This window comes from Trichosurus vulpecula, chromosome 2, assembly GCF_011100635.1.
Source record: "Trichosurus vulpecula isolate mTriVul1 chromosome 2, mTriVul1.pri, whole genome shotgun sequence".
Taxonomy (NCBI): Eukaryota; Metazoa; Chordata; class Mammalia; order Diprotodontia; family Phalangeridae; genus Trichosurus; species Trichosurus vulpecula.
Window position 1 is genome coordinate 373340435 of NC_050574.1, and position 23504 is coordinate 373363938.

Genomic DNA, 23504 nt, shown 5'->3' on the forward strand with positions numbered 1-23504 from the left:
TTAAATTACTTTATATACTTCCCATGCTGTCAAAAATTAAGAGACAAGATCTCCATTCCCATACAAATTTGCAGTGAATCTATTTCCTGAGCTCAAACTACAGTTCCAGCAGCATTTTTTTTTTGGAACTTGATGCAAGCACAAAAGAAATTTCCATATGTCCATTTAAATGTGCAATCGAAGAACTTTTACCAACCTTCAATTGGAAGTGATTAATCTGCAATGTGATGACTTGCTAAAAGGCAAGCATCAAGAATCTAATAGAATTACATAAATGTCTTCCAAGAGACAAATATGTTAAATATTATATGCTCATAGGCTGATATCAGTATTTGGCAGTACCAATCTGAGTGAAAAGACATTTTCAAAGATGAAGTACATAAGATATCATTACAGATCAGCAATAACAAATAAACATTTGCAATTGATTCTGATAGGGAATAATAACTTTGAATCCCAATTATGTGAAATGTCATCTCCCCCAGAAAAGAATTCCACTCTTTTCACTAGTTGATCTGTACTACAAAACAAATTGTACACATATTAATGTATTTTGAATTTCATCAATTAAAAACTTTTGTAAATTTATTTTCTCATTATATAAGTACCTATATAAGACTCTCAATTTTGCCCACGAAACCAAAAATATTTACAATCTGGTCCTTCACAGAAAAAATTTGCCAACCTCTGATCTAGTCCACTGAAGTTCCATTCTTTCCCCTGTAGGATTACGCTGAGTTTTGCCTGCTAAGTTATTTGTGGTTTTAAGTCTGATTTTTGGGCATCTCTAGAACTACAATAATTATTTTAATATTAGTTGTATATTAGCTTCTTTTTTTAGTTCCTAAATTAAACTTTTGTGCCAGGGTTCTCCCCCTGCTGCATTCTTGGGTACGCTCATTGACCTTTCTTGCTCTTATCCTTGTTCCCTTGGGTTACTGTTTGATACCTACTTTCCAAGACTAGGACTGTCCCCCTTGACCCCAGATCTTTGATGTTCAAACACTGGACCTCCAAGGCCCTCTACTGCTCTTCAGAACTGAATGTTATGAATCTTGGAGCCCACCTTGGGGCTTTCTTGGATGAGCCCACTGCTCTCCCTGCTTCTAGACCAAAAATCATGCAGACTACATATGTCTGCGGCAAGGTTCTGGTTATTCTGGGAAACTACTTCTTGTTGATTTTTTTGGGCTGTATTGGTGTCCCCCATCCCTATTGCCCTTGGGCTTCTGGATGAATTTCTGTGCAGTTCTGGGATGGAAGAATCACTGTAGTTTCTCATTGGATTTTTTGATTATTTTGGAGTCTGATGTGAATTTTAGATTTTTATTAGAGAAGGTCAAGCATTCCTCTAACCTGGAATCCCTTTTTTTAAAACAAGATCTATTTTATAGTCATTGCTCCTTTACTGAACTCCTACTCTGATGTTTCACCGTAGCACAGAAGTGGTCCAGGGTTTTCAAAGGTAAGGCTAACACATCACAACTCTGGCTTCCTACCAACTAAAAGACAGTTGTAGTCTAGAGATTTGACCTAAGTTTTGAGAAGCTTAATACCAGGTTTTTAGCTTTAAAAAAAAAATCACCTTTTAGAGATCATTCAAGATAAATCAGAGAGCTGCAGTATGAACCAGAGAATAAAGTATCCATTCACAAAGTGGAAAAAAAAAAATCACAGATCCTGTAAGTACTGAAGTAAGCTTCAGAGATCCAAATTCCATACTTAAAAGTGTTAAATAAGAACCTCTGGGAGTTCTTATGCTTCTGCAATAGTACTATGAATCCACCAGCAACAGAATGCAAGTGCACACGAAGAGATTACTGGAATCACTGCTTGAATATAGCTACCAATGAATATTATGAATAAAACTCAAGTATCATTGAATCAACAAGAATTTATTAAGGGCTTACAATGTGGAAAGGTTGGCACTGAAGATACAAAGATAAAAATGATATAGTCCTTGCCATCAAGTAACTTACAATTCTATCAAGAGAGATAACATGCATTTGTAAAAATATAGAAAATAAAGTTTGCGGGGGACAGGCCCCACTAACAGCTGGGGAGGATCAGGAAAAGCAGCTAGGAAGTAGTACATGTCACTTGTCCTTTCTTCCTCTCACTCTTTTTTCCAATTGGGAATTTTCCTAACTTCTATCATTTAATTTCTTCTAATCAGAGAGGACCAACGATTTTAATAAATGGCAAATATAAGGAAAAATTTGATTTCTTATAATGATTTGCCATATAAACATAATTTCTCTTCTATGTAAAGTTATTTTTAATTTCTAACCTCAACATATACCCTCGTCAATAATGAGGTGAAGTAGACAAAACGTAGAAATTATAATCAGGAAGACCTGGGTTGCAATCTCACCGTACACATTTAATAACCTTGTGACCTTGGACAAGTTTAACTTCTCTCAGACTCAGTTTCCTTATCTATAAAATGGCAATGATAATAGCACCTACCTCAAAAGGTTGTTGTGAGGGTCAAATGAAATAATATGGGTAAAGCGCTTTGCCAACCTTAGAGGACTAGATAAATTCTACCTATTATTATTACCATCATTCTCCCCACTTTTTAGTTTCCTTCATCTCACATTCCTTGTTTTTTTGGGCAGCTCCTTCCCTTTTCCCACTTCCTCTTCAAAAGCACAGATGGCATTAAAAATCATTCATTCACTCACATTAGCTTTGAATACAAATTTTAAAATGCATTTGATTTTTTAAAAAATGCTCACCTGTTCACAGCAAAGTTTGGTAATGCGAACATAACTGCTGCCAATTAAATCTGCCTCAGAGATGGAATTCTCCATTGTGCATGATCCTAAAGGCCAGCAAAAACAAACACAAACTCCAAATCAGTAAACTGAATACAAATTCTGAAAATGGATATTATCTTGTCACAACCAAAACAATAGTACAGACAACCATGGATTTTTACAGAGTTCCTGAACTGGGTGGGTGGGGGGTGGTAATAGTGGAAAAAGCCACTGGCTTTGGAGGCAGAAGACCCAGGTTCAATACTCACTTCTGGGCTTCCAGTTAAATGGAAATGACAAGTTGTAGAGGAACCAGATTTCCCATATTCTCCAGGTAAGATCAAAAGAGTACCAGCATATAATTACTACTAAGAGAAATGCAAATCAAAATAACTTTCATCCTAATACTCACAAATTGTCAAAGAGGGCATTACCCAGGAGGTCAACGTTGGAAGGATTGCAGAAAATCAGAAACACTAAAAAGTATTGTTGGTGGAGCTGTGAAATGGTACAACTATTCTAGAAGGCTATTTGAAATCATTTGAAGAAAGTGACAAAAAATGTTTATACCCTTTAATCCCTCTGGACTTCCCTACTAGGCATATACCCCAACAAGGTAAAAGACAGAAAGAAAGAATCACTATAGGTCAATTATATGAATGTAATGGAAAATTATTGTAAGAAAAGATGAAAGTGAAAATACAAAGAAGTATGTGAAGACTCATGAACTGGTGCAAACAGAAGTAAGCAGTGCAAGGAAAATAACATATATAATGACTACAACAATATAAATGGAATGGTCACCAACAATAAAACAACTGAAACTCAACGATGAGAAATGACTTGCTCTGCAAAAGAAATGAAAACTCCCCCTACTCCTTTGCAGAAGTCCACAGGTGTTAAATATTGCATATAGGGTCAGCTTTTTGTGTATGTTAATCAGTGTTACTGAGCTTTTTTTTTTCCTCCCTCTTTTTCTTTTTTTCTTAAGTACTGTTATAACAACGGCTCTCTGGAGGAGGGAGTGGGAGGAATACAGGGAGAAATCAAGTTGATATAAAAACAAAAGATGGCAATAACAATACATTTTTGAAAGAGTAACCGATCAAATAAAGAATAAGAAATTCAAAGAGGGACTGACTGCCTGATTCAAGAGTGTAGGAGGGGATGGAACCTGGCCCTGGCACAAAATCCCAAATCAAGATCTGAGACTGCACTATGTCAACAGAAGACACTAAACACCATGAAGAAGTAAGATCACTTTAGAGATGCTGAAGAGAACCCAGAGGAGAGTACACAGGTATAAGCAGAAACCTAAAAATTGGGGGGAAAAAAAGCTTGCACACAAGCACTTGCTCATGCCAAGAAACAGCATTTGAATCCTCTCCATTGAGCTGTCTAGGGATAAAGCTAAAAATACTAAGTCCCAAGGGATAAAAAGAAAAAAAACCCCAACAGTTCCCACCCTCGAGGAGCTTATACTTCATCTGACTTCACAGTTATGAACACTGACACGCTTTTAAAAGCACAAGTTTCTGATCACAAGTTAAATGAACAGGCCCTAATTTGTATCCCTGGCCCTCTATCCCATTTTCATCATATCCATCTGATTTCCCACGTCATACTTATATACTATTATATACAACCAGCCGATTCTCCCCAATCAACCTCTTTCCTAATGTCCCCCCTGGGGGAAGGGGAAAATCGTTCAGAATAAGCTGAGGCGGATTGGGAAGAAGAGAAGAGGAGTAAGGACCCAGGGTGGAAATGGAAGCCCTGTCTTGAAGGTGGTTTTATTTCCTGTCAGGCATCATTAGTCCAGCAGACATTGGCCGGAGCCCCACGGCCTCTCCCACAATAACAAGTGACTGAGGAACATTTGCATTTGCACACACGAATGGGGGTGCGCGCATGACGGGCAGGATGATGGAAAACGCAGGTAGAAAGAACACGTATGCCACACACAAAGACACGCAGGAAAGAAACGGAGCAACGGGGAAGACACGCAGGGCACACACATGCAGGCAGGAGGGGCACCGCACACATACGAAGGGTGGGTGCGAAAACACACCGGGGAGACGACCCTCGCTGCGGGAAGGCCGCAAGCAGGCAGAGGCGAGAGTCGTTGGCACCCCGACGCGCGTATGTACACACACCTCCTCACACAGACACAGACACACGTACACACACACACACTCACCGGACCCGCCACGGGAGAGCTTTAATCCGCGTCCAGATTCAGAAGCAGGGTTCAGTCCGGAGGCAGCCGTCAGCACCACGTCACTGGAATCCAGAGCAGGGGAGGGAGAACCACCCAGAGAGGAAGGAGCCCGGGAGTCACGTGGGCCGCGCGCAGGCGCACCTGGCCCCGCCCCACGCCCGCTCTTCCTTCTCCCCCCTTCCTCCCCGCCCCCTCTGCCGCAATCCACCCCGCCCCGGAGTCCCGGCGCGGCGAGCCCCCCTCCCTCTCCTCCCCGGCCTCCTAGGGTGGCACCTGCGCACACAGGTTCGGCCTGGAGGTTCTGAAGCCGGCAGGCAGGAATACTGGTGCGTCACGATGCTAATGACTGTAAATAGCCCAGAAAAGGTGCCCCTGCTGTGTTATGACCTCTCCCTCCTCCGCTGCGGCGCCCGGAGGAGGTGGTTCAGCCTTGGGGAGAGCTTCCCACCCCGAACCCCCCAGCCCCAGCCCGGGAAGGAAATCGGGGTCCTGGGGAAAAAATGCAACGTCCCCTCGGCCCCCGCGTCCCTCGCGTCCCTGCAGGTGCCCGAAACAGGCGCAGCCCCAGGGAGAGCCCCGCTCCCGCCCCGGGGGAGCCTCGCGGGGGTCTCAGGGAGGTGTCCGCGGTCAGAGCGATAGCAGGACAATGGGTGCGGCCCACGGAAGTCTCCAGGGGGGAAAATAGCAAAGCTCATACTAAAGTTGTACCGGAGATCAGTGGCAGGTGACCAGCTGTCTTCTGTTTCCTCCCCTCAGGTGGTCCCAAGCTAAGGAGACTATGGTTGAAAATTCACCGTCACCATTGCCAGAAAGAGCCATCTATGGCTTCGTTCTTTTCCTAAGCTCGCAGTGTGGCTTCAGTAAGTATGGTTCGTGATCGAACAAGGACATGTAGCGTTACCGCTTAAACTTGTGGATCCAGACTGTGATTGGAAAGCTTTTCTTTATGATGCTGTGAGGTCGTGACACCTGGAAGTCAAGACCAAAATGTGGGACCAGCCGCTTTACCTTATTTTTCACATTCTGTTTTGTGGTGCATAGACAGGGCACCGAATACGATGTTAGAGACCCCGGATTTAAATCCTGCCTTTGTTATTACTTGTATGAGCTTAAGTCACCCAACCTCTCTGGGCCTCAGTTTCCTTACTTTACAAAATCTGTAAAATGTGGGCATTCTATTAGATGATTCCCCAAATCCCTCCCAAAACACTAATTTTCAACCCAAGCAGGGTGTTAAAAACATCTTATTTAGAAAATTTTTCTTCACTGTTCATGTACCTACCATAAGAGATTTTTGCCTTACTGGTTAGAGGATTGACCCTGATATTGGGAAGATAAGGGTAAAGATCCTGACTCTGATGTAGATAAGTTGAACAAGTGGGTAAATCACTTACTTTCAAATTATCCCAGCAACTGGCTAAGATAAATTACTGCTGATTTGCTGATCTGCATTAGTACATTATGGCTAATTTCTAAATAGGGAGTTACACACACTGATGAAATCACATCTGGACCTGATGATAATATTTACAAAGACTAAATCGCAGACCTTTTCAGAAACATGTAAATTTCGCAAAGCAAATCATAACTCTTTCTAGACAGTGTTTGAAATTTGGGGTTGTGGAGATCTCTGGCTTAAAATTGAAGGTTTGCAATTTGAGCAGTTGCATAGTATTGACTATTTGCTGTCCCCAGTGGGCTCTGGGGCTCACCTGTGGAATTCCTTGAATGTCCCATTCCAAAGGACTACAGTTCTTTCGACCTTTTAGGCCTTTATCATTTTGGTTGACTATCTCACTGGAATACTATTAGAAGTAGAATGCTTTAAGTGTTTCTGAAGTTTTAGTTATAAGATACAGTGGATTAGTGAATTTCTAACTAATTTGGTGAGTTCTTCATGCAACTTAATGATAATGATAATGATAGGGACTTAATGATAATGATAGGGACTTCCTCACAAGGATCTTATAGATAGGAAATTGGGAGCTCTGAATGGCTGAAATTCAGGGAGGTGAAATTTTATTAGAAAACCAAAGATGTTCTTTTGTCAAAAAAACAGTGAGATATAGACCAATGTATGATCTTACTTTTTAGGACTCTCATTTTCCTTCTTTCAGAGTGTAGCAAGGGGAATGGAAGGAATTTCTCCCTTTTTCCACCTCCCCTTCCCACCCTCAACTCACCAGAATAGTTGATGACAACTTGCTGAAGCAGATGGCTTAGGTGGATCTTTTTGCACACAGGTACAGAGGGTAGTTAATGAACCCCAACTACTAGTATTTCTTTTGCAATCCTTTGTATTTTATTTTATGCATTTAAAAACATTTATCTCAGAAGTGGTCCAGAGGCTTTACCAGGTTGCCAAAAGGGACGCAAAACAGGTTCTAGAAAAAAGATTTTCTAGTAAAGAATTGTTCCTTGGAGAAGGGAGGAACATTCAAGTCTTTTTTTCCTTTTACATTTGTTTAATTTTTGCTTTCCTAATTGTTACCCACAAAGCAACTCTCAAAGCTGGTGTTCCCCAAGATCATAGAATTGTAGATGTGGGGCTAGAAGGCCATCTATTTTATCACCCTCATTTTAGAGATAAGGAGACTGAGGTTGAGAGAGGTTAAGTGACTTTCCCAAGATCACATAGGTAATAAGCACCAGGATGTAAACCTAGTACTTTGACTTTAGTCAATTAGTCAGTAAACATTGTTATTGTATTTGCCTCCAGCCATATCTTCAGTAGGAAATGGAGTGGCACCATTCATTCAAAGAGGAACATTTTCACACCTAGTCATATCCCAGTGATTCTGAACTCCTATAGATCATCCTCTAAACTCCATTTCTTCCACCTTACCTCCTGACCAGTCCCATCTTCCTCAACGCTTCCACCACAAAGTTTCAACCAGATACCACCTAGCCCTTCCACTGTGCCCTCTGGAATGCCTGTTCCATAGACAACAAACTTCCCTTCATCCTAAATCTTTCATCTCCTATTCTGTCTACTCAAACCTGTCTCCCCTATGATGACCCAGGATCCCTGGCCACCCTTTCCGGTACTAGCTGCATCTTTACTCATTCCCCATTGCTCATTGGTTGAGGCAGAGGAATTGGCATATCCATGCTCTTCATTGCTACCTCCAGATTCTCTTCATTGCTATGTCACTCAGTAACCTCTCCACCTTTGAGGTTCAAACTATTCATATCTACCTCCTAATCAAAATCCTGGTAGCAATTGTCTTCAGATCTCCCCCCACCCCAGGTCACTCTCCTTCCTTCCTCACTTTACCTGGCTCACAGTTTTTCTTTCCTCCCCAACTCCTGCCCTCGTACTAGGGGACTTAAACATATATATTGACTCTCCCTCCAGTACCCTAACAATTCAGTTCCTCAAACTATTTACTTCCCATGAGCTACTCCTCCATCTCACCTCAGCCACACTCAACGATGGTCATACCCTTGATCTTGCCATCACCCACAAATATATTGCTCTATGCTTATAAATTCTTTAAATTCTTATGTGACCATCATCTATTGGCTTTTCATCTCTCCTTCTGCTTTCCCTTACAAAACCCTACTTTACTTCCAAACTGATCTCCAGTCCCTTGAAGCCTCATTTGTCTCCCGGACCATCTCCCCTACGCTAGCCGCTCTCTCCTCTTCTCCTTATCTCGACCCCTTGGTGAACCAATTCAACACTACACTGTGTTCCTGTCTTGAATCGCTACTCCCTTTATCGTATCACTGATGACTCCCAGCCAAGCCTCAGCTTTGGATCACTCCCATCATTCACTGTCTTTGCTGCAACACGAGTGTTGCCTAACAAAGATGGAGAAAATTGGACAACCATTCTGATTAGGTCCCCTAGAAATTTGTTACACAACCTCGATTGGACCCTTATTGCTGCTAGCCAGTCCTTCTGTGCCTACCTTATGAACTCAGTATCCCACTCCCCAGAGCAGCTCTTCTGAACCTTTTCATGTTTCCACAAGCCTTCCATGGCTCCCCCTCCCTCCACCTTCTCAGATGAGAATCTTTCCTCATTTTCAGAAGAATGGAATCCGTTTGCTATGAGCTCCCTACCCACCTCCCCCCTTCATCTCCTGTCACTCATATGCATTCTTGCACTATCTTTTCCTTCACTCTTGCCTCACCTGATGAAATGACCTTACTCTCTACCAAAGCTAACTGCTCTATTTACTCAGGTAATCTCCTACTTCTTATCTCCTCCAACAGATTTCTCCTTCTGTCATCCTCACTGAATCACAATCATTTTCAATCTCTTCCTATCTACCAACTCGTTCTCTACTACCTTTAAGCACACCTGTGTCTCCCCCATCCTGAAAAAGCCCTCACTTGATCCTTTCATCCTGTGCCCTTTGTGGCCTGCTGGTCAGTCATCCTGCCTCAGGCCTCTCCCTAGTCCACACCATCCTTCACTCAGCCATCAAGTGATTTTCCTAAAGCACAGGTCCAACGTGTCACCCCCTCCCCATGCCATAAACTCCAGTGGCTCTGTATCACCTCAAGGATCAAATACAAAACCCTCTGTTTGTCTTTCAAAGCCCTTTATAACTTACCCCCTCCGCTTCTTCCAGTTTTCCTACACCTTACCTGCCACATACTCTTCCTTCCAGTAACAGTAGCCTTCTGACTGTTCCTGAAACAAGACACTCCCATCTCTTTGCTCCAGGCATTTTCTCTGGTTGTCCCTCATTCCTGGAATGCCCTCCCTCCTCCTCATCTCCTGCTGGATTCTCTGGCTGCCTTTAAGTCCCGACTAAAATAAAACCTCTCAGTTCTAGTGCCTTCCTTCTCTTAATTATTTCCTCTTTATCCTGTATATAGCTCGTTTGTATATATTTGTTGGTTTGTTGTCTCTCTTTAGGTTGTGAATTCCTTGAGTTTAGAGACTGTCTTTTGCCTCTCTCTGTATCCCTAGTTTTTAGCATAGTGCCTGACACATACTAGGTGCTTAATAAATGTTTGTTAATTGACTGCACCAAAGGTTCTCCACATCCCTAATGGAAAATCAGACTGGCAGCAGGATGGGGAAGTTGCCTTTGCTGGCACAGATAGCCTTCTCTCAGGGGACTTGCAGAGCAGAAGATGGCATGGGGCCACAGGAAGGTCTGGATCCTCTTCTCACCTGAGGCTGTAGATCAGACTGTTGTAGCAGGAAGTTGGAGTCTCCTGGTGAAGAGAGATGTCACTTGCTGCCTCCCCTCAGGAGAAATGTCCAGCTTGGAGATGGAGGGCCTTCCCACTACACTTTACTGGCTTCCTTAGGAAAGCCCCCATCTGTGGCTGAAATGCTAGATTCTGGTATCATATTAGTGCAAGGGTGAGGAAAACATATTAGGAAAGGCCAACAGAGTCATGGTTATTGTTTTAGGGGACTATGGTGACCTCTTTCCCTGTCCGCATTTCCTTTTTACTAAAGATAATCCTATAGCTCTCAACTTCTCTATCACCAGAGTTACATTCTTTTTTATGGTGCACATGACCTATATGTGGTGATCTTTTCCATTCTTATAACAGAAGGAATATCTGTCTTCCTTCTGATGGTGATGTTCATTTATCAGTACAGCTTACATTCCTTTCCCTTGTCTCATTAGTTTTCCAGAAAGGACAGAATTTGTCCCTGGTTCTGTCTTTGCCTATAGTTCCTGAATGTTCTTTCAACTGAACTAGCACACATGACCCTATGACTATTCAGTCCCACAGTACCATGAATAGGTAAATGTCCTTAAGATGATTGGAGTTGAATATTTGTCATACGATACTTTTCTTGACTCATCAGCTACATACTCAAAAGATTTCACATAACCTAATGAACCTGATAAGTTCATCACAGGTCAGTATTTGTTTCAGCATTTTGACAGACTCGATAAATACTTTTAGGTCAGACTAGCCCTTGACCTTGTCCTTTGGCTACTTGGAGCATTCTAATCAAGTCCCTGTCCTCAGAGAGTACTATCCTTCTCACTGCTAGTCTGGATAAGTGGTTGTTCATCTGGATAGGAATTGGAGTGGCAATTCCCCTCTTTGCTGCTGCCAGAACATTCAATCAGCGCTTCTGCTACCATCTATCCAGGACTACAGGATAATTCAAGTTTATGTATACATACTAATGTCTACATTCTCACATGAGTCCAGAATTTATACAATCACATTATTTCTCACAACCATTCCCTTCTCTCTACTAATGCGGTCACCACTCCAGTTCAAGCCCTTGAGGATTGCAATAGCATCTTTCCCCTCTGCACAGCTGCCAAATGGATTTTACAAAAGTAGTCTGACCATCCCACTCTTCTACTCAGTAACTTGAATGGCACCTCTGTTGCCTCTAGGAAATAAGTTGCATCTGTTTAATATTTAAAGTCTTTGACAGCCTGACCCCAACCCTACCTTTCCGTGCTTATTATACTTTATACATTCCAAACTGGTCTTCTTTCAGTTTCTCCCATGACGATCTATCTCCTTTACACCTTTGTACCCACTATCCTCTAGGCCTTGAATGCTCGTCTACTTTACCACAGCCTCTTAGAATCTTTTGTTTCCTTCAAAACTGCCCAAGAGACACAGTCCCCCAGAAGAACGTAAGCTCCTCAAAGGCAGGTACTGTTGTTTTTGTCTTTTTTCTCTTTTGTCTTCCACTGCCTGGCTCACAGGCTAATTAATGTTTTTTGATTGATAGACTGTATGGCCATGTGTGACTTAACTGCTTGGTATCCTAGGCAATTCTGTAAGATTATAAATGACAGATAAATTGTTGAGCTATATCAGTGGAAGGAGTTCCCGCAGGGGAATTTGCTTTGTATCACAGGTCCTAACCAATAAAATATATAGAAGTTGCCCACAGACAGGTAAGTAGTGAAACATATAAGGAGCATATGCCCACGGAGAAGCTCACTTTGCACAAACAGGAACAATAGCACCAATTTCAGAGTTGTCTAAGTACTAATCAAAGGAGCTTAAAGGGAAATCAGTGCACCAATTGGCAGTTTCACTGTATTGTAAAATTATTTAAACCTTATCTAAAGGTGTTAATTGGCTCTGCAAAAAAAAAAAGTTGGAAAAAACATTACTGTGGGCAGTTAGGAATATTATCTCTCTATATATGATATGTGTATTATATATATATACATATATATACACACATATAATACACATGTGATTAGTAAAATTGTGATTTTTGCCTGTGTTAGGGCAACCTCAAATATTTAATGTGTTTTTCATCCAATTCAGCTGATAGTAATACTATATATATATATATATATATATATATATATATATATATATATATATATATAACTATACATTTGTAGTAGAAAAAACATATTCTGGATAAACTTTACACCATAACTGAGAATAGAAAGGGATCCAGAAGACAATGCCAGTATCTTAGCAGTTACGAAGAAATTCAAAAACTCTTAACTAATTTCCAGAATTGTTACTTAAACATTTTTTGGTCCATTCAGCCCTGGTGGTTATGCCAGAAAATGTTGGGTCTACTAGTAATTAGAGTTCTGAAAAATCACAGTATTATGTTTCCTATTTTTATTTAATAGAATAAATTTCCTTATTTCCACTTAGACCAAATCTAAGTTATTTCAGGTGCTAGACTTATGTTTGTTTCCCTGGCTGTACTAAATTCAAATCTTTTCAGTGCTGTTTTACACATTTTGCTGCCTTTTTTTCCCTCTCATCACTATGTGTGGGACAATAATTCCCCCAAAATGAAATAACAATCGAAGGTCTCTCAAGGTAAAGACAGAGGCTTTTGTTGCAAGTCTTGCAGGAGAACTGGGCATTGCCTACTCCAGGGTGGAATGGGGTAAGGAGGCCAGTTATAGAGAGCAGACAGGCAGTTTATATACCCCTCAAAGACAATTCTAAAAACCCCCTTACAAAACAAGAAAACAAAACAAAACAAGAAAAACCCCAGTCTGGACATCTCTCCCCATTGATGGGGATAGTTGGCCTCACATTCTTGAAACAAGGAAAGATTCTTAATCTAACACCTTAACCCCAAACTAAAAGACAGAAGTGACAGGCATGATGCAGGATATGGGTATATGTGGTATATGTGGCAAGTTTAAGGGGGGGGTGTTAACTTTAAACTTTATGATATAGCTCTGGCTTTATGGAGGCTAAAATATTAAGTATCCTTTTCCTTAAATGAGAGACTTTCAGCCATTCCACTCAACTATAAGGCTGAACACCAGGTGATCGGTGGTTCAAGAAGTAGATACTTATTTAGAAGATGGGTACTGAGACAAAGAGGGGTTTTAATTTAAACTGGTGAATGGAATTTTGTTGTTGTTTAGTAGTTTAGTCATGTCCAACACTTCATAACCCCATTTGGGGTTTGTGGGACAAAGACCACTATTCAAAAACTCAAGTCAAACCCTTGGATACCTTGAAAGCAGAACGGAATTTATTACTTTCTCGTGAGAAAGACTGCAAATCACTCAGAGCAGTGCCGCCAAGGAGTACGAGTTGGGAGCTGCACCCTCATCCTTTTATCCCTAAGGCGAGACACCCCCCCCCCACCCCTTCCTCCTTTATCCCATTGGCTGGGCTTCAGGGTGCACAATCTGTTTCATGAAAATCTACCCAGCAACAGAGGCTTTGCTCTTTGTTTGCCATATAAGGGAATAAGGTACACGGTGGTAGAAAAAACCGCAAAGGATGGGGGCGTCTTTGGATAATTTGTTTCTATTTTGTGCTCAAAAACAGGGTCCAGAAGCATGGGGGAGGGTCACGTACAATACAGGACATGCTGGAAAACATGTTTTCACAAAGTTACCTAGCTGTAGATGCTGTTTTTGTATGAGGGAGTGTATTTTAATAGAACGGGGGCACAAGAAATTATTTACCCTTTGAGGAGGCTTCACTTTTTGAGAGATCATCTCTCGCAGGGTTTTCTTGACAGAGATATTGGAGCGATTTGCCATTTCCTTCTCCGTCTCATTTTACAGATGAGGAAACTGAGGCAAACAAGGTTTAAGTGACTTGCCCAGGAGTACACATCTATAAGTGTCTGAGGCTGGATTTGAACTCAGAAAAATGGGTCTTCCTGCCTCCTGGCCAGGCATTCTATCCACTGTACCACCTAGTTGCCTCTGGGTGAATGGAATACTCATACTTCATATTTTTCAGAGTTTTGAACTGGTTTTTTTTTCCTGTGGCTGGTATGGAATTAGCCTCAGAAACTTTGTGGAACCTCCAGTCACTTTCTGCAATTATTCATCATCATTAATTCATGCAAAAAATACTTATTAGGTGTTCACAGTGTGTTGTACACTAGGCTATGAACCCCATCATACACCATTAATTTAGGTCAAATTTCTCAAAGAAAAAACTCCTTTCATGGGCATGATGCCAAAATTTAGGTTTTTCTGTTTATCGCAACAGATGTCTAGCTTTTACAAGTCACTCTGGGTTATATCAAGATGAACAATATATAGTCTCTGAAAATAATAGACTAGTGGAGGGAAATATGTATGCATAAATAACTATAATTCAAGACCTTTTGATAAAAGTACCAAGAAGACAAGGGTCTACCCAATAGAAAGTCTTCCTTCTTTCCTGTAAGAGTTCAGAAGATGGGAAGATTATTTTTAGCTGTCATGATAAAATAAAGGCTTCCTGGTTAAGGTCTTGAGAGCAGAGAGAGAATATGTGCCTTATTTATGATATTTTTAACATTTTTTTCTTTTGTACAGTACTCTATCTTGTGTGGGCATTTATTCCTGAGACTTGGTTAAACTCCATAGGACTAACATACTGGCCTCAAAAGTAAGTTGAAAATATACCCTTACTAAAATTAAAGTTCATTTTACTGTCATTATAAGGGGTTATGTATTTTCTTTAGAAAGCCAAACACTGGCTATTTCTTTTTCATGCCTCTCTAATAATAGTACTAGTAAACCATGAAAATTTTACCCAGATGACTTCAGAGCCAGGGGTCAACAGAGGTGGCTTTTGGGACTTTGAGAATCGTAACTTTAAAAAATATGTATTTAATATTCTGTTCTACAGGTACTGGGCCGTTGCTTTGCCAGTCTACCTCCTTATTACTGTAGTAATTACTTACATATTGATATTTGGAATTAACATGGTGAATACTTCTCCACTGGACTCTATTCATACAGTCACAGGTAAATTTACATAGTGATTGGATCATATCATCTTTTTAAAGTTTAGCAAAAAACTGAAAAATATTAATATAACTTGGTGTCAGGAAGACCTGAGTTCAAATCCCTCCCTCAGATGCTTACTAGCTTTGTGACTCTAAACAAGTCTTTTAACCTCTTTCAGCCTCAGAGGTTTCTTCATCTGTAAAATGGAAATAATAATAATATCTCATGTTGTGAGGATCAAATGAAATAACATATGCAGTACTTTGCAGATCTTTAATCAATATGTAAATGGTGGATATTTTTATTATAGCTTGACTTCCATATAAGCTACTATATTATTGAAGACGATTGATTTCATATATTGACATTAGTACAGTCATATTTTTATAATTTTGCACCAATAACAATAATTATATCCATTTTATATTTTAATAACTTTGTGTAGTTTACAGTGTGCTTTCTCATCATTATTTCATATGATCTTGAATAATATCCCTATGGAGCAAATAGGGCACAATTTATTATCCCTCTATTCTAGATGAAGAAACTGAGGCTAAGAGATATTAAATTATTAGCACAGAATCTCAGATTTGATAGGAACCTCACTGGGCATTTAGTCTAACCCAGGGGTGGGTTAGGATGAGGCTGTGTGGGACAGAGACCCTTACCCAAATTAAAATCAGAGGCTTCTTAAGGTAGAAAGCAGAAAGGAATTTTATTACGATCTTGTGAAAAAGGGCGACTCACAGAGAATGCTCTCGGTGTCAGACCATGCCCGATGCAGAAAGAACAGACTTTTTATACACCCTGACCACAGCTCCCCATTCCCAAACCCCCTTCCTCTTGGCTTAGAGTCATGAGCTTTGAGGGTAAATCTAAACGCGGAATTTCCCCCCTCCCCCCCACTCCCTGGCATTGAAAAAGTACAGTGAGATATGGAAAAGTACAGAGTGACATTGAAAATGTACAGGCAGGTGTGGTTATCAGTCTTCTGCAACATCTGCACAATTCTAGTTTCCCCCTTTTCAGGCCACTGGCCTTGGGAGGTCTGCCTGGAACATTCTGTAGCTAATCTTGTTCTTACAGTAAAGTTGGGCGTAGTGTCAAAGCAGGGCCAGGTGTGGGGTATTGCAGCATCTTAGGAGTTCATATGTTTAGGTTCCCCTGAGGGGTCGTCATTGTATCCCACTCAAGGCTGAATTTGAACTCATGAAAATGAGTCTTCCTCCTCAGCCCTTGATAAAAGGATTTGTCCTGTAAAACTTGGACTCAGTCAAAAGGCTGCACTCAAGGACCTAGAAGGTGGGCCACATGTGGCCTTGAGGCAGAGTTCCCCACCCTTAACCCATACCTGAACAAGAATCCCCACTACAAATACCAGGTGGTCATTCAACCAAGAATTTCAATGGAGATCTTAGTGCTTCTGAAGGCTGCCCATTCTGCTTTAATTATTTGTGAGTTTTTCTTAAGATCAAGCCTAAATTTGGGCTTTTGTAACTTCACCTCATTGTTCCTATCCCTGCCTTGTGGGGACTAATCTCTTTTCATGATAGTCCTTCCATTACTATAGTACTGAATCTCAAACCCAGGCCTGTTGACTCTAATTTTCCAGTGTTCTTTCTACTTATATCACACTAAATCTGAAAAATGCTTTCAACCACGTTTAGGAATTTGGTTGGAAAAAAACAGGTTTCCTGCTTTTGTTTGGAGAGTGTTGATTGATTATCATTCTTTCTTATGAAAATATATTTTGGTTGTTGTCCCGTCGTGTCTGACCCTTCATGATCCCTTTTGGGGTTTTCTTGGAAAAGTACTGGAGTGGTTTGCCTTCTCTAGCTTATTTTACAGATGAGGAAACTGAGGCAAACAAGGCTAAGTGACTTGCCCAGGGTCAAACAGCCAGTAAGTGTCTGTGAGGCCAGATTTGAACTCATGAAAATGAGTCTCCCTGACTCCAGGCTAGGCACACTATCCATTGCAAAACCTAGTTGCCCTATGAGAATAATATACTTTTTTTAAATGAGGGTTTTTTTAAAGACGAATTTGAATTTTAGTCATAAAATATCTTCCATGACAATCTCCCAGGGCATGTTCCCTATGCTCTCATAACTTTAATGGCTACGAGACAAAATTGGGTATAAAAATTTGCATAAATAATAGTAACAAAATCATAATTTGGGGGCCATTAACTTCAGTAAGTATAGCACTTAGATACAGTTCTGCTCTTGTGAGAAGTGTGCTTTTCCTGAGGGAAAAGCTAATTAAAAAAAAATGATTCCCACACTTCCAGCAAAATATTAATTTCTTATGCAAACTAGATATGGGAGAATGAATGTATTTTTACTGTCTTATAAATTTTTGTTTTCATGTTTTTATGTATTTAAAAAGAATTTTAAGCCTTTATTACTAAATATGTTAAATACAGTATTTATTATCATCTTAATGATTTGCAGTGAGATAAATTGTTTTCCTTTTGCCTATTGAACTGTGTTGTTTATCTTAATATCAGAAACTATGACCTAGATCACTGATTTTCAACTTTTCCAAAGTACGAGAACTTTTGATTTCAAAAAATATTTTCAGATTACTTTATGATGGGAATTGTAATGTTAACATATATCAGTTGGAAAGATAGATAATGACAAAAAGGCTGCTATGAATTGGTAACACTTCTAAATTTGTATTTTATTATAACAGCTTCTACATACATTTAAAAAATAGAAATTAATATATCTGCATGATATTTATGCAGTCTACATAAGTTATATTTACTTATTTGTTTCAGTGAGTCACATTGCGTATCTTATTGGTGCAAAATGAAAACCAAAATGACAGTGCTTGGTGCCTACATTCATTGTTGGACATCTTCCAGTAACTCTGCAGTCCTCTAGAGGTCTCTAGCTCACAGATACTGATTGATTGAACAAGATCATTAGATTTAAGCAATGTTTTCTTTCTTTCTTTCTTTCTTTCTTTTTTTTTCAGATAACTATGCCAAAAATCAGCCACAGAAGAAATCTCAAGAAAAAGCTGTTCCAGCCTTAAAGGACATACCTATTAGTGAAGTAAACCAAATGTTCTTTATTGCTGCCAGAGGACTTTACACTAAAAGCTGAATTATACAGAGAACATCTCAATCCCAAACACTCATTTAAGAATTTTTTGAATAGGACCATTTTGACTATGACCTTCTATTTCCCTCAAACACCTTCTATTAATTGAGAAGGGGAAAAGATCCAAGTTGAATGGATAGAGATGTAGCCTTTGGAGCCAGGAAAACCTTAAATTAAGTCTCACTTCTGAGATACTAGTTGTATGACCCTGGGCAAATCACTTAACTTTCCAATGCTTTATTTAACTCTCTAAAACTCTGTGTCACAGAGGAGGTCCAAACAGAGTTTCCTCTTCTGGGGGTACCCTATGTCAATTTAAAAATGGGTCCAGTTCCTATCCCTACCAGATTTTTCTGGGAAGGTATTCCAAGTATTAGTTGATAAATGGAAGAAATAAAATACTGTATGTCATATGTACTAACAAAGAAGCTCTAATCTAATGTTTAATTAAAACTGTAGTTAATGAACAAGAATTAGCCCCTTTCTCATTTGCTTTTGGTGGGCTAAGTATTCAAACTACTTGCCACAGAAAAGATTGCATCTGATTCAATTCAGCAAATAATTATGAAGTACCTAGTATAGGCAAGACACTGCTAGATTCTGAGGACAGGAAGACAAAAACAAAAACTGTCCTCAAGGAGTTTACATTCTTTTGAGAGGATATGACATGTTTACATACAAATATAGTTAATATCTGTAAAGGAAGAGGGTGTTAACAAATGGGGGGGATTAGAAATGTTTCCCATAGGAGGTGACCCACCTGTAATAAACTACAAATTTCAAGGTGAGGGAGTACATCTCTAGCATGGGGACAACTTGTGCAGAGGTATGGTGGGTGATAAGAGCTAGAATTCTGGCTATAGCAAACAAGTGGTAAGACTGTTTGACTGAATTTAAAGAAAAACACCAAAAAGGGGAATAATATGAAATAAGCATATAGAAGGCTTTAAGTGCCTAGCTAAGGAGTTTGTATTCTAGTAGTCATAGGGAGCTACGGAAAGTCCTTGAGCAGGGGAATAACAGGAAGATAAATGTAACGTGTAAGTGAAGGCTACATTGGAGGAGGAAGAGACTGGCTGCCAAGAGTACATTTAGGAAGCTATTAAATTGGTACCAATAAGAGATGATGAGAGCCTGAACTAAGTTAGTGGTGAGTTTAGGGAAAGGGAAAGATGTGTGGAGGTAGGATTTAGATCTAGGAAGCTAGATAAGAACCTGATTGGATGTGGCAACTCAAAATGATCCTGAAATTGAGAACTTACGTGAGTGAATTATCCTCAAAAAAACCAAAACAGGGAAGTTAAGCAGAAGAGTGGGATTAGGGATAAAAAAAACTCCATTTGATACCTATCCTTGTTCTCAATAAAGTAAACTCTAATCCTTTCTCACCAAATAATTTCCTTCTATTTGGAAATGCCTATGCATTCCATAGTCTTCTTTTCCAAAATAGCGTATTGTTACCCCTTTGTAATAGGCAATTAAGAAGTTGAAGCCCATCTAGCTTTGTGTTCCTCACTTTCCAATCTCCCCATTATATAAAAATCTTATCTTGCTTTGGGAGACAAAGGTCAGGATATAGAAAAAGTATGAATTCTGTATGCCTATATATGTATGACTGCCTAGAAGTATATGTTTGTGGTTTAAGACAAAATAATTTTTGTAAAATAGATTGGAATAGATGAATGCTTAAGAAGTAAGAAATTTGGTTCAGTGTGAAAGTATAAAACCTTGGATGGAAAAAAAATCTTTAAGAACCTAGATAGGAGGGGTAGCTAGGTAGTGCAGTGGATAGAGCATCATCCGTGGAGTCAGGAGGACCTGAGTTCAAATCCAGCTTCAGACACTTGATACTTAACTAGCTGTGTGACCCTGGACAAGTCATATAACCTTGATTGTTTTCTCCCTCCTTACCCCACCCCCTCCCCCCAAAAGAACCTAGATATGTAACTGCCAGTCTTGTACTTTCCTTGAGTACAACGCATGTTCTGCAGATCAACTAGTTTGCTCCTGTTTGTTCTGTACTAATCCCAACCGATAGAGGATAGTTCTATTGAGATGTAAGGAAATCCAATCACTCAGCTAAGCAGCAAGATGCTTAAATCCAATTCAATTCTTCCAGGACATCATTCAGTAGAGAGTTCAAGTTCACGTCAGATTTGTACTTCTTAGAGGACTCCTGAGTGTCTGAGGAAAAAGAACAGAATCTTCAGGAACCTAACCATATAACTAGTAGTCTGCTAGGTTTCTTGAGTGTAGTACCTTTTCTGCATACCAACTGGTTTCCTCATTATTTGGTTAGTACTGCTCTCCATCAAAAGGATGGCTCTGTTTCATACTAAGACAATGAAATCTTTAAACTAAGGTGGAAGATATTTAAATCCAATATGACTGATCCAGTAGTCAGTGGGAAGATCTAGTTCGTATTTGATAGTAGATGACTGGAGGAAACCTGAAAATCCTTCAAGAAATATAAAATAGAATTTTTATGATAATAACTGTATAACTAGTAATCTGGCACAGTATTTGAGAATAATGAATATTCTACAGACAAACTAGTTTTCTTCCTTTGTTCTTTCAGTTAATAGGACAGTTCTAATTCATACTGAAGTAATGAAATCTTTAAAGGAGAGAGCAAGATAAATTCCTCCCAAAATAATGATCCAGTGGAGATATTGATCCAATAGACGATAGAGAATTCAGGTAACATGTTCAGGTGCCCTTGTGTTCATAGAAGGACTCCTGAAAAGCCTTAAGGGAAAATACAATATAATCTCTAGGAACTAGATATGTAACTAGTAATCTGGTATCTTTGATCAAAATATATGGTGGATGGGCTACTAGGCTTACTTCTGTTTGTTTTGGGTTACTTTTCATATTATCACCATTTAATTTATATTGTTCCCCATTGGTACAATAACATTCCATCTAAAGTAAGGATATACTTCAGAGAGCAAGATAAATCTGATAATGTTTCTCCATCACATTGATCCATTAGCCAGTAGATTATTCAGTTCCTGTTAAATTGTTAATCTAGTGGAAGGATACTAAAATTCCTTGAGGAAAAAAACAAGACTCTTTAGAAACCAAATATGGAACTAATAACGCATTTATTTTCTTGAGTATAGTATGTGGTCTACAGACCTTCAAGTTTACTTTGATTTGCGCTTAATCAATAGAATAGCTTCATTTCCAATCTAATACAAATCATTCAGGTAAGGAATTTTAAAAATTCAGTACAGTTCTAGAACATTGATCAAACAGCAAATGGAAAATTCTGGTTCTAATTAGATTTATGCCTGTTAGAAGAATATTGAAAACTATGCATAAAAATAAAATCATTATCTGCCATATTCCACTGATGTAACACAATATGTCAATAAACATTAAGTACCTATTATGTGCCAGGCAATGTGCTAAGCAAGGCAAAAAGTGGTTCTTTGCCTTCAAGGAGCTCACAATTTGATGTGGGATAACTATGTAAATAACTATGCAATAATAAGCTATGTACAGGAAGAATAGCAAATAATCAACAGAGGGAAGGTACTTCTTATAGAAGGTGGAATTTTAGCAAGGACTCAAGGTCAGGAAACCCAGGGGGTAGAGAGGAGGAAGAGAGAACATTTCCGGCATGGGGGACAGCTAGTGAAAATGCCTAGATTTGAAAAGTAGAGTGTCATGTTCAAGGTGGCCAATGTCACTAGAATGAAGAGTGGAGGTGAAAAGGCATATGTGAAAAGTGTAAGAAAATGAAAGGTGAGGTGAGGGTAGGTTATTAAAGGCTTTGAATGCCGAGCAGAAGTTTCTGTATGATCCTGGAGGTGATAAGGAGCCAGTGGAGTTTACTGAGCAGGGAAGGGGTAGGGGAGCGGAGTGTGACGTGGTCAGACCTGCACTTTGGGAGGATGGACCAGACTGGGGCCAGAGGAGTGGAAGGCAGAACAATCGGCAGGTTATTGCAGTAGTCCAGGTGTGAGAAGATGAAGCCCCACACCAGGGTGGTAGCAAAAGCAGAGGATAGAAGGAAATATTTAATATGAAAGATATTAGGTAATATTGACAGGCTTTGAATACAGATTTGAAACAGATTGAATACGAGGCTGAGAGTGAGACATCGAGGAAGACACCTATGTTGTGAGCCTGGGGTACTTGGAGGATGGTGGTGCCCTTGACAGGAAAAGGAAGAGAGAAGAAAGATAACTTTTGTTTTAGAGATACTGAGTTTAAGGTGTGTCTTGGACTTCTGCTTTGAGATTTCTAATAGACAGTTGAGAGACCAGAGATAGGGCTGGATAAGTAGATCTGAGAATCATAAGCAAGGATGATGATTGAATCCACAGGAGCTGAAGAGGTCACCAAGTCAAATAGTTTATAGGGAGAAGAGGTCCAGGCATGACCTGGGTGAAAATCCAGCAAAAGAGAGAAATAATAGGTAGGAGGAGAACCAGGAGAGAGTAGTGTCCTGAAAACCTAGAGAAAAGAGTATCAAGAAGAAAAGAATGATCAGCAGTGTCACAATCTGAAGAGAAGTAAAGGAGGATGAGGAATGAGCAAAGGCCATTAGCTTTGGCAATAAGATAATCAGTTATTTCACAAGAGCATTTCAGTTGAATGAGATTAGAAGCCAGATGGTACAGAGTTAAGAAGAGACTGAGAGGAGAAGGTAGAGACACCTTCTGAAAAAGACCTTTTCAAGGAATTGATGCACAAAAGGAAGGAGAGAAATGAGGCAGTTGTTGGATTGGATGGATGGGTATCAAAATTATCTGGTATTGGCTAAGAAATAGAAGGATGGATCAGTGGAAGAAAGTAGGTATACAATATATAGTAGTAAATTATTATAGTGACTTTGCTTTTGACAAATGTAAAGATTTAAGCTTTTGGGATAAAAACTCACTATTTGGTAAAAATTGTTGGGAAAACTGGAAAGCAGCTGTATTAGCAAGGCAATAAATGCAACATCTATGATAATTGTGAATATACCTTTGTAATTCTGTATTGCAAAACATAAAAAAGTAGAAGTATAAAATATAAAAAGAAGTAAAACATTTATTCAGACATCAGATAACCAAATCCCATAACCAATAAGTCCAACCCTCATAGCAGCAACCAACTCTCCAAACCAGTAAGCCCACTTTATCATAACAGCAAAGGCACTTAAAACACAATATCAAACCATCTGCCCCCTGCTGTGGCCTTCCTACAAACACGCTCACAGCACAGCATGTCTGCTCTTTCCCTCAGTTCTAACTGCTCTCTCAGCATTTCCTGT

At 39.7% G+C, this 23504-nt stretch overlaps 2 protein-coding genes across 3 annotated transcripts in view; one reads left to right on the top strand and one right to left on the bottom strand.

Moving 5' to 3' along the window:
• TTC3 (tetratricopeptide repeat domain 3) overlaps positions 1–5060 on the bottom strand; it is a 142871-nt gene extending 137811 nt beyond the window's left edge. Inside the window, exons 1-2 of the mRNA XM_036747973.1 lie at positions 4963–5060; positions 2742–2827 (exon numbers count right to left, since the gene is read on the bottom strand). Of these exons, the coding sequence (XP_036603868.1) occupies positions 2742–2816 (75 nt within the window). The 5' untranslated portion in view covers positions 2817–2827; positions 4963–5060. The remainder of the gene's footprint in view (positions 1–2741; positions 2828–4962) is intronic.
• Positions 5061–5185: 125 nt separating this feature from the next.
• LOC118838341 (phosphatidylinositol glycan anchor biosynthesis class P) lies at positions 5186–18705 on the top strand. Of its 2 annotated transcripts, none has more exons than XM_036745603.1 (5): positions 5186–5309; positions 5740–5843; positions 14706–14778; positions 15022–15140; positions 18108–18705. In XM_036745603.1, the coding sequence occupies exons 2-5, from the start codon at positions 5762–5764 to the stop codon at positions 18236–18238; spliced, it is 405 nt and encodes a 134-aa protein (XP_036601498.1). In that variant the 5' UTR covers positions 5186–5309; positions 5740–5761; the 3' UTR covers positions 18239–18705. The 2 variants fall into 2 exon arrangements, with proteins under 2 accessions (XP_036601498.1, XP_036601499.1); XM_036745604.1 differs by lacking the exon at positions 5186–5309 and adding an exon at positions 5462–5526.
• The last annotated feature ends 4799 nt before the right edge of the window (positions 18706–23504 follow it).

What these genes read in the sequence shown, in the direction of transcription:
- LOC118838341 (XM_036745603.1), top strand. Translation starts at nt 5,762, where the DNA reads ATGGTTGAAAATTCACCGTCACCATTGCCAGAAAGAGCCATCTATGGC. An exon ending in AAGCTCGCAGTGTGGCTTCA is followed by an intron (nt 5,844 to 14,705) that starts GTAAGTATGGTT and finishes TCTTTTGTACAG; the next exon opens with TACTCTATCTTGTGTGGGCA. An exon ending in CTCTATTCATACAGTCACAG is followed by an intron (nt 15,141 to 18,107) that starts GTAAATTTACAT and finishes TTTTTTTTTCAG; the next exon opens with ATAACTATGCCAAAAATCAG.